The 11365-nt window shown below is 44.6% G+C and overlaps 1 protein-coding gene across 2 annotated transcripts; it reads right to left on the reverse strand.

The window, feature by feature from the left end:
• Nucleotides 1–518: 518 nt before the first annotated feature.
• ercc4 (excision repair cross-complementation group 4) lies at nucleotides 519–8983 on the reverse strand. 2 transcript variants are annotated; one of them, XM_004080126.5, is made up of 10 exons: nucleotides 8630–8983; nucleotides 7641–7821; nucleotides 7334–7529; nucleotides 7041–7248; nucleotides 6454–6634; nucleotides 6112–6243; nucleotides 5938–6039; nucleotides 3016–3655; nucleotides 2831–2943; nucleotides 519–1378 (listed from the first exon to the last, which is right to left on the reverse strand). In XM_004080126.5, the coding sequence occupies exons 1-10, from the start codon at nucleotides 8804–8806 to the stop codon at nucleotides 639–641; spliced, it is 2670 nt and encodes an 889-aa protein (XP_004080174.1). In that variant the 5' UTR covers nucleotides 8807–8983; the 3' UTR covers nucleotides 519–638. The 2 variants fall into 2 exon arrangements, with proteins under 2 accessions (XP_004080174.1, XP_078793236.1); XM_078937110.1 differs by lacking the exon at nucleotides 8630–8983 and adding an exon at nucleotides 8278–8400.
• Nucleotides 8984–11365: the final 2382 nt, after the last annotated feature.

Consider the following 11365-nt stretch of genomic DNA (forward strand, 5'->3'; position numbering starts at 1 on the left):
GTCCTTTTTTGATGTTATATTATATAGATTATTTCTGAATGTCGTTTTTGCTGCCACAGATAAATGAAATTTCCCCATTATGGGATTAATAAAGTCATCTATCTATCTATCTACTTATTTAGCTCGTTTCTATACCTGTTGTAATTGTAACTCTTACCAACTGCTCTGGCCCTATAGTTTTTTTCTTAAAGAAAGAAAAAACGCAAACATATTTGACCAAAGTAAACCAGGACAGAAATGAATAGAGTTTGAATATTTATATGTACTGATATACACAAATAATTAAATTAGTTTAAAAAAATAAGTTTGCTTGTATGTAACAAAAACATACATAAATCTCAGTTTCGTTATATGCGAGCAAATTTTTTTATTTGAATTCATGCAATTTAAAATTGGAATCTTTATGGATCTAGGTTGTATATTACTTCCCAAATATAGTTAGATACAAGCACACCAATCAAGTAAACTGTTAAATATCTCTCTTAAGAACGTGTGTATAATTGTAATTCAAACTGTAGTTTGGTTACAAAAATAGAAAACTTTTATTTTGAAATACGATAACATACCATTGCCATTTAAAAAAAAAAAGAAAAACAACTTTTTTCACACCAAATGTGGCCCAAATGTTTGGTTCTCCGTCACGTCTGCTTTCTCTTCTGCACTGGAGCAGGAACGTCTGCAACATTATGCATGAATTCATACAGCAGCTTAGCATTGTGGGTGTTCCCAAGTATCTCTGCTAACTTGTCCTGGCCGAGTCTGGAGATGTCTGCCAGGCTGTCGGCGTGTTTTATGAGAGCGCGATAGTTTTTCACGTTGACTCCTGGCATTTTCAACAGGAAGTCGTACGGCCCAGGGTTGTAGAGGCCTGCGGATTCTGCCACCGTGTCCGACTCGGCCGTGACCGCTAGAGCAGCGGCGGCATCGGGCTCGGGGCGGCCTCGCTTCAGCTCCAGGAAGAGCTCGGCCGTGGCGTGCGGCGAGGGGCACCACAGTATGCGGAGGCGGGGGAAGTGCAGCGTGAGCAAAGTCAGCTTGGAGGAAACGTCATTTGACGAAATCTCGTGACGGAAATCCGACCTGGCCGTTAAGGAGAAAGGCTTGGCGGGATCGAACTCGATCAGCAGCACCGGTTTCCGGTAGTAGCGGGTCATGGAGAGGCACTGGCTGTAGAGACGGCCGCTTTGCAGGGAGCCAATCAGGTCGCTGACGCTCTTGCGCTCGACGCACGTGTCCGGGGTCAGGATGTAGTCGCCCACCTCCAGGGTGACGGGCTCGATGTCCAGCCCGCGGCGGTGGAGCAGGGACGGCAGCTCGCTGCGGAACTCGCGCATGTCCACGATGACTCTGGACGGCTCTGAGCGCTGCTCCTGCCCTCCTGGGGGTTGGACAGCAAATGGAAATAAAAGTCAAAATGTCACATGAGGAGTAGTTTAGAGCTTCACTCTGATCATCTTCTAATCTATTGACTGTATTTGTCAGAGTACAGTCATGTTTTTTTGTTTTTTCCCTGCACGGTTTGGCCAGGAGAGCAACTTATATGTGATTTTTAAAAAGAGAATCTGATTATTCTCCTCCTGAGCTTTATGATAGACATTACTGTTCTTCTGTTCTTGTTCTAAGAAAGTTACAGTCCCGTTATTTACCTAGGTGTGTGACATTTGTCCTCCACATTTGACCCCTCCCCTGGGGGAGCGGTGAGCTGCAGACACAGCCGGTTAGGGAACCATTTGGTGGTCTAACCCCCCCAATCCAACCCCTCAATGCTGAGTGTCAAGCAGGGAGGCATTGGGTCCCATGTTCAGAGTCTTTGGTACGACTCGGCCTGGATCTGAACTCACGACCTTGCAGTCGCAGGGCGGACACTCTACCACAAGGCCACTGAGCTGGTAACGTGGGACAGAAAGTCATCCAACTGAGACGGAAGTAGCGCTGAAAGCGCCGCCATTTCAGACGCAGCTCCTGCAGGAGACGATGAAGCTCGCCGTACCGGGAGAGTCTGGGAATGACGTCATGGAGACGTGATCGCCGACGGTTTAGTAGAGCTCTTCAAAAGAAATAAACCTGATCCCTCCGTGTCATCCGTACGTTTATGCAGCAATGAGGCTTTGACAGTAGCTCCTCCCACACGCGTTTAGTTCATGAACACATTCTTGGACTGGCATTTGACGCACATCAAAAAAGAGGCAGCGGATGTGAATTTGACACGTTTTGCCGAGGACTTGATCAGAAGCGTTGCACTTTTCTCGCCAAAAGTGCGACTTATTTATGTTTTTCTACTATTTATTGTGCCTTTTTTGGCTACTGTGAATTCTAGTTTTTTTTTAAGCCAAAATCCAAACATCTGTGTGGTTTTCCAGGATATAGCTTCTGCAGTTCACCTCTGATTTGTGGGCGGGGCCACTGGCACGTAGCAACCCCACCCATCTGTTTACACGCTCTCCTGCTAGCTTACAGCCCCTCGCACCTCCAACCCAATTCTGGTGCAACAAAACTGGCGAGCAATATCAGATCTATCCAGTCGTACAGTTTGGATCCAGATTCCAGCTCAGACGAGGAAAACAAAGACGTTCACGGATCTGTTCGTCTGCATCGGAATGGAGCGGAGCAGACTAGTTCTAAGATCTTTTTTTTTTTTTTTTTTGGCAATCTGTTCCTGATTTACGCTTTGAATAAAGAAATACTCAAAGATGCAGTTTTAATATTAATTGTCTTTAAATATGTTCCCTCCATCGTCAGAAAAATGCTGTAAGAGCCTGTTAAAAACACCAAACGTATAATTTCCATAGCCGTGGGTCTTTGAGGACGTCCCGCAGCACAGCGGTCGTACCTGCTTTGTGGGTGTTGGTGGTGGCGTTGGCGGGCTCCAAATTTCTGGCCAAGTCGAGGTTCGTGTCTTCTCGTCCTTCTCTCTCCTCTGGGACGACCATCGTGGCTTTTTCTCTACACAAAACGCTCGGTTAAACGTCTGACGAACAACACAAATGAAGGACTGGCACGAGGACCCCTCCTGACCTGATGAGATGCTCGAACGCCTTCTTCTCCTTCGACAGCGCCGTCAGGTACTTCTGCTCCTCCGTGGAGCCTCCGTAGATTAAGAAATAAACCCGGAGGGGTTTTCCGGGCCGCATGGCTTTGTAGACCTCCAGCTGGCGGACAAAACTCAGCTCGGCGTCGTACAGCACCACGAAGCTGGGCTCCACCTCGTGCAGCACCCGGGTCAGGCTGTGGGGGTCAGTGCAGCCTTTCAAAGGGTGGATGACAGTCAGGGGCTCCTTTAGGATCCCATAGTAGGCGTCTGAGGACAGATCCAACTTCATCTGCTCCTCCTCCTCCTCCTCTTCCTCCATCAGGCAGTCTTCGTCGCCGCTGCCCCCCACCTCCTCCTTCCCCATCATCTGGGTTAGGGTCAGAGACGGCCTGCTTTGATTTTTTGTTGCCCTTTTTTTCTGCGCGGTTTCCTTTCCTTTGGCCCCCTTTTTCAGCCCCCCCTTTCCCTTTTTGTGCACAGCCACCTCCATGGCGGCGGCGGCAGAGTCGCGCTTGCCGATGGTGCGAGCGTAGAGGCGGTGGAGCAGCCCATCGGAGCCGTGACGGATGTACTGCTGCAGCTGGGCGCAGGTGCGGTCGTCGCTGGCACAGATGAGCACGCCGCCTGCCATCACACAGTTACACACTGTTCAAGGTGCATCTTGGGTAACGAGACATACAAGAAAATGTTGCTCCATTTTGTAAAGAACATTTGAACTCATTATTTTGGTTTTAAAGTTTGTAGTTTTAGGACTATTACTATTATTAGATTTGACAGATAGAAAGACGTTCTTTCATCTATTACAGCTGTTTTCCACACAAATGTTCCTGCAGCAGGTTTGGACTGAAGCTCTGAGCCTTTATGGAGACAAATGTTCATTTTGGATCCGTTTTTGCTCGCCACGAGTCCGGATCACTTTCTCCAGCAGCTGTTCAGAGCGGCTGTTGGGGCCTAGCAGGTTCTGTCATCTGCTGATGCTAATCTGAACCTTTTAGCGTCTCTTTACTGTCTGATCTGGACGGGTTGAGCAGCTTCACAGCGTGAAACTCCGGTTCCTTAACGAGTTTGAACGCCTCTTCCCTCAGGTTATGACAGCAAAATGCAAAATAAAGCAAGTTCCTGAGTTTAAACGCTTTTATGACGATGACAAATGAGCCCCAAATAAACTACTAATTCTTTTAAAATCAAGCTACATTATTTTTGTGGAAAATGAAGATGGATGTTAGGTAGATTAGCCCACAGATTTTCTATTTAGGACTTTTTTTTTAATCCATAAAAACGACGAGAATCTTCAGGATCTTCTAAGCAGACAAGCCGTCAAATAAAAATGTTATAAACCCTTTCAAATATAAAAAGAATGAAGGATATTAAGGATATATTGCAGATGGATGTTTCGTAACACTAAAGAAAGAAGACTTATTTGAGCCGTAAAGTAAAATGATCATAAATAAACACTTATGTGGTTGGATTTGGGTTTTAGGAGCAGCTCCGGTTCAGTTAATGATCCTGAGATAAAAATGAAACAGAATAACCTGAAATTACAGGTAAGGCGGATTGGAATTTATTAAGAAGACTAGCATGTAAAAACAACAATAGAGGAACACAGGGGCCTCTGTGTGCTGAACTTATATGAATTACTGCAAAATCTCCATTTATGCTTATGAGTATCCTAATTGCCGGGCTGTACAGCGCACCTGATTACAAACCCGCACCCACCCAGTTTAATGAGGATCTGAGCACTTGTATACAAGCCGCATGTACATGTCACTGAGAGCACAATAGTCTCAGAGAGGGAGGAGTAATCAGTGGTTTAGCCTAATTATTTGAACACACCCACATCTGCCAAACAGCATGGAGCTTACTTCAGCTCCCAGCTCCTTCAGTCATGGTGTGGAAATTCACACTCAGATTCCCCACTTCCCATGAGTCATAGGGGTTAGAGGCGGGGCTAACCCCCGGTTCGCCACACTGTGTTGTAGATTGAGGATGTATATGTGCTAAAACCGCGTGCGTGTTTAAGAAGGAGCAAGGAGCTGCAGCTGAACGCGAGAGCGGCTCTCCCCTCCTGCCTGTGACACAGCAGTCATTTGGAAATAACAGGGCTGGTTAAAAACATATCAGTAAAAGAGAGCAGCAATGACTTATAAGTGCGTGCGGCACGCGCCTATGCGCGGCCAGAAGTTTCCTTCCACTACAGTGAAGGAAACTTCTGGTACCCAGCAGACCGGCTTTTCCAAACCCGTTGGTGATGGTGGATTTTTTTCACACTGCTTTTAACGTTTGCTTTTAACTTGAAAGCTGTGTCATATTGTAGAGGCGGGCACGTACTCGTTGGGTCTAATGGCACCAAAGGATTGTGGGATGCGGCTGAGCATGGGTGTTTCTTTTATTGCACCATATCTGAAGTGTCTAAGAACTGAAGTGAGGTCCATGCTGTTTGGCTCCTTGAGTGTGTGTCAAAGCAACCGCGCTTGATGCTGGACATAGAATTATGCAGGCAGTCTCCTCTCTGAGACTGACGGAGCGCCCCTGGCAGCCTAACCATAAATTAGCCGCATCATTGAATAAGCCGCAGGGTCAAAAGTTGGTGGAAAAAAGTGGTGGCTTATAGTCCGGAAAATACGGTAATTATTACACCTATAAGCAGACGACATCGTCTACTTGTTCCTTATTTTTTAAATCAATGCATTCCTTTATTTCTGAAATGTATTTAGGTGATTTCTTGTTGTATTTTCTACAATTAATGTTTGAAATAAACCAATAAATCAAAATCCATCCATTTAGTTTCTTAGCAGTGTAAAAACGTGTCCTTTAGTGTTTTGTTGTCTTTCCAGCCTGCTTCTTCATTCTTGTTGAGCTGTTCTGACCCCGACACCCTGACAGGCTCAGCAGGACGGCGCCCTCACCTGCTTCCTCGCAGCTCTTGTTCTCCTTCTCAATCTCCTCCAGCACCTCGGTAAGGGCCTCCCACTTCGGGCTCTTCTCCAGGACCAGCTCCCGTTTCATTTCTACACATCGACACAGATCAGGTTAAGGTAAAAATGGAGGGACACCTGGAGGATGTCTCCTCTTTGGGATACCTGGAGCAGAGGAGGATTTCTGTCTCTGCTCCTCCTCTCCCACTCGGAGCTTCTTCTTGCCCTCGGGAATGCGGTAAACTCGACTTCTGGCGTTCACGAACATGGAGGTACTGGAATCCAGGAAGAGCCAGCCTAACATTAAAACATACATAAGTAAAACCAACAACTGTTATCTGTTAAAAAAGTTCAAAAACAGCTTTAGGAGCAGCTGAAAAGCTAAGGGAAAATCCCCCAAAAAACCATTACCTTCTGGGATCATCTGTGTTCAGACACTCGCAGTAAACCAGTTCAAGAATTTGCAGGAGTTCATTCACTTTGTAAATGTTTCATTCTTTTATTTACCTGAATTGGAGCCGAAGATCTTCTGGCTGGAGCGCAGAGACTCCAGCAGGTTGAGGAAGGTGACGCAGTCGTACTGAGTGAGGTAGAGCAGAAGGACCCGCAGCACCTTCAGGTCCTGAACCAAAGCTTTGGTTTTAGCCCCCAACTGGTGCCACAGGGGGTCCAGGTAGTGACGGATAGTCTGAAAGAGGAGGAAAAAAAACCAGACACCCCAATGTTTGAAACCAAAATAAAAGATCTTTTCTAAGTAATTTACAGTCGATTCCCACACAGATGTCATTATTCTTAGATGTTAGATGATGTAAAAGGGCAGAAATTCTTTGATTTTATTCTTTAACGTTGTTTGTTTACATTTAAAAACAGATTTTAAATGATTAAATCCAGTTTCTTAATTTACTTTTAGCAGCCTACTGTACATTTTGTCAATTGTTTTGCTGAACTGAAAAGAGAAAAGGACCCAAAAGTGTATCAATGGGTGTCAAAAGATTTCCTTGTCGTTTTCTCACGTAAATAATCCTTTCCCGGTGGATCAGAGCGGATCAGAGCGGAATGCTGCAGATAAACCACTCCCTTTGTGGCGTTCAGACCTTCTCAAAGGCGTTTCCCAGCGTGTTCTCCAGCGACAGGTCCTCCGCCTCCAGGGTGGGGTTGTAGCGCTTCAGCTCCTTCAGGCAGGCGCCCATGATGTCCAGGATGGAGCTCTGGACGGCCCTCATGGCCGGCGTTAGCGACACGTGCAGCTCCACCACTTCTGGCTTGTGCCTCTCCAGCACTGTGTTGACAGAAGCTTGAAACCTGGAGGGAGGGAAAAAAAAGAAGATCATTTTCCAAATGGAGAAGAGAGAATCTCATGTTACTGTTATGATCGGTCATTATCTACCTGGGCCACAGGTAGAGTTTTTTCACAAAGAGGTTTCTCATGACGCGCTCCACCTGGCAGAAGCCGGTGGAGAAAGCTGTGGCCTTATCAGTGAAGGCTTTAATGAAGCCGGTCTTGTTTTTCTGCCTGAACAGTCGCAGAATGAAGGCCTCCTGGCACGACTCGATGATTTTATGGGCTCGATACACCAGGATGCCTAAACGCAGAGAATCCAATATTGAACATAACTAGATCTGCTACAATTATTAAAATAAAAGGCACCTAAATATTGTTGAAAAACTTTTTTTTTTAGGCCGCAGTCTCCCACCTGATATAAGATGAGCGGGGATGCGATCAAGGAGAAAGTCCACCACCAGGATTCTGCTGGTGACGAACAGCACCCCTCCCTCGGTGTAAACGCTGTAGCGCTCGGAGCTCTGGACGTCGCTGGTCACCGTCCGGGGCAGGTGGGTCACGCCCTCCACCCTAAGCTGCTCCGTGAAATACTCCTGAGAAGAAACCAGGGCTCATGTGCTGGGACTCGACACAGTGACAAAGACATAACGGATTTGTGACAAACCAACGAGAGATGTTTGAAAATGAACTTTGTTTTTTACTCGTTTGGATGCAACATAAACAAAAAAAAAGCAGCACACAGATGCTCCTGTCTGTTCATCGACAGAAACAAACAGGGATGAAAATCACTCGCAGACAAAAAACATGTATTTACATTTACAGAGAATTTGAATGCATGTTTTATTTTATTTTAAGCACAGAAGCTCGATTGTAAAAATCAATTTAACCATAAAGTTTTACCAGATAACATCCCAGCAGCAGGTGTCATAATGAGAGGAAAAACATTTAGACAGTAATGTGCTGTTTTTGTCTTTCGAGATGCTACATAGACTAAATTTAGTCTAAAAAAAATCCATATAATAATATAAGATTTTTTGACGGACATTTACCTTTTTTTTTTACATGTAGTGAGAGCACTGACATGCCTGCTGATCTATTTTAGAGTTTTACCACCACTTCTTGGTCTGAAGCGGTCTGCAGGTGTATCATTTACATAATCATCTATTGTTGCTTGGCAACAACAGAATGCCACTAGGCAAAACACGTTTTCATACTATTATATGAAAAGTGCTCTAGGCAAAACACGTTTTCATACTATTGTATGAAAAGTGCTCTATTAAGGTTTGATTTGATTTAAAATAAAATAGCCAGTAAGACAAATAATATTATGTGAACGCTCAATTTTGGAGATTCTTCCTTTAGTTTCAGGTGTTTATAGCTTGGTGAGCGCACATGTTTTACCTGCTCAGGCGTGGTTGTGTTCAGCAGAAGGACCAGGCTGTCTTTCTCCGAGTAAACCCGCATGAACTGCAGCAGAATGCGGTCTAACCCCATCCCTTCAGCCACCACCAAGAGCCCATCGGAGCTGAACAGACTCAGGAAGATCTCGGTCTCGTACTCCAGCAGCGGCCCCGCCATGATGATTCAGATATTTACTTTATCATCCGAAAGCAAAAAATAAATACATGAATTAATAACCGTTTCTGTCCAGTTCTGTCAGCTAAGAACGGAAGTCCATCGTATGGACAAACAGTGCAGCAGCTAGCACCTGCGACTTTGTTTTGAAACCGAGCACTTCCGCCACAGACCGGAAACGACCAGAGTCAAAGGGGAACACATTGTAGGAGCGCCACCGTGCGGCAGGGAGGACCAAAGCGGCCAACAGAAGTGAAGCATGATTTAAAAAGACCTTCAAAATATTTCACTTAGAATAAATTAATGAACATAGAGTCAAAGCAGCAAACTTGCTTTAAAGACAATATATAAATTAATACAAGTACTTATTCTTTTATTCAAATAGAGATTTAGTTCTATGAAAATATCTCTTAAATGTTATGAATGGGAAATCAGAGATTATAAACTGATATCCTATAGTTTCAAAAGAGGGAATTTTCTGAAAATAAAAGAAATAATTCAGAAACAAACTTCGGTTTGAGTATGGTCTTGACGTTCCTTTAAAACTGCAGATAAATCCATTTTTATGCTGAAAATTAAGTTGCTTGTTCTAGTTTCAAAAAAAGTTGAAAAAATTGCTTTAATGTTAACTATGTCTCTAAAATGTCATGGAAGGGAAATATTTTTACATGTATGATCAACTAAAATTGAATAAAATAAACAATTTTTTTTTTTATTTCAAAAGGAAATTTCTGGAGGTGCTCCATGACCCAAAAGGTCCAAACAGAGTTTTCGAATCGGTTCTGAAGTTTTACACCCGTCTGTCTGCACCCCATCATCTAAAGCAGACACTTACTTCTGTCACACGTGTTGTAGCACTATCAGCTGGATCAGGCTGGAATCTTCATATCCTGGTTTTGAATAAACGAGGGATGAAGAACGGCTTCAGATAACAAAGCTGTAATTAAAGCTCATTTTTCAGCCGCTCTTCCTTGCTGATGACTTTCCCTGATGCCGTCTGGAAGCACAAATGTTCTGCAGAGAAACACTCAGCAAAATAAAAAGCTCACTTCTGCTAAAAAACACACAATACGTTTTCAGTGATTTTGATTTTAGACGTTTATTTCCCTCATTTAAATCATGTTACTGCATCATTGAGATGTTTCAATGCTTCTGCACCATCAGTGGGCTGAAAGTCATAATGACCACATCATTTCTGCAGCGTGACGGGTTTCTTTCTAAGATCTTTTAGTCGCTTCAGTTTGTCAAACAGCTTGTCAGGTTTGGGGGAAATTGGAAAAATATTTTTTTAACATTTTGTCTACATATAATTCTTTCAAGATGCAGGAATTTTTTTTTCTAAGGAACTAAATCATTTTTGTGCCTTTAAGTTGCAAGAAACAAAAACAGGACAGAAATTTGATCGATTTCACATCGAGGAAATTAATTACTTACAAAAACAGAAGATAATAAATGACACTAAATAATTAATTTCCTTATCAATAATTATTTTTCAGACCATAGAAAGACGAACACGAGCGATTTTTGTGATACTCGTCCGGTAATATGACGCTCTGCAGAGCCTCCACTCTGAAGCTGCAGAAAACAGACGTTCAAAGGGCTGCAGCTCTCCAGCAGACATCAAAGCTGACCCTGAGGTAGCAGCGATTCCAAGGCCGACGCCACGCCGCCTCACCAATAAGCACCAAGGGTTTACTTTGAACGGACACAGCGCTAAACATGACGGGCAAGAAGGTGAATGGAATTTCTAAAAGTGTGAATTTTGTCTTTTTTAATCCAGGGGGGGAAAAGAAGACATGATGTTTGTCAAAACGCTTCAGTTTTCTGTGAAGCTGAAACAGAAAATCGATGTTTTCTGAGTTTTTCTTGAACCTCAAACCCAACCAGCCAAACAAACCCCAGCCAGGGGTCCAAATCCGAACCCCAACCAGACCCACTAAAGCAGAAGTGACCCTAGATTCAATCCAATCCTAATCCAATAATCCAATCCTAAACCCCAAATCCAACCCGGAGGGAGGGCGCCCCAACCTCAACTAAACCCTCCCCATAAACAAAATTTGACGTAAATTGAGGTCCTACCTCCTAAAGACTCCCAGACTCCAACCAACCCCCCAATGGCAGATACTCAGCTGGGTGTGTGGCGGCCTGGGACCCCTCCTCAGGGAGTGCCGTGTGGAATGTTCCCCAACCTTCCTCTGAAATGTTTTTCTCTTTTACTGGGGGAGAAGCCCCAATCCCAACCAGAACCACCAGCCCCAAGCAAAACCAGAACCACCAGCCACAATCCCAACCAGAACCACCAGCTCCAATCCCAACCAGATCCACCAATCCCAACCAGATCCACCAATTCCAACCAGAACCACCAGCTCCAATCCCAACCAGAACCACCAGCTCCAATCCCAACCAGAACCACCAATCCCAACCAGAACCACCAGCTCCAATCCCAACCAGATCCACCAATCCCAACCAGATCCACCAATCCCAAGCAAAACCAGAACCACCAGCCCCAATCCCAACCAGAACAACCAGCTCCAATCCCAACCAGATGCACCAATCCCAACC

The sequence above is a fragment of the Oryzias latipes genome, chromosome 19, assembly GCF_053564925.1.
Source record: "Oryzias latipes strain Hd-rR chromosome 19, Olatipes_Hd-rR_3.1".
In the NCBI taxonomy this organism is placed as follows: domain Eukaryota; kingdom Metazoa; phylum Chordata; class Actinopteri; order Beloniformes; family Adrianichthyidae; genus Oryzias; species Oryzias latipes.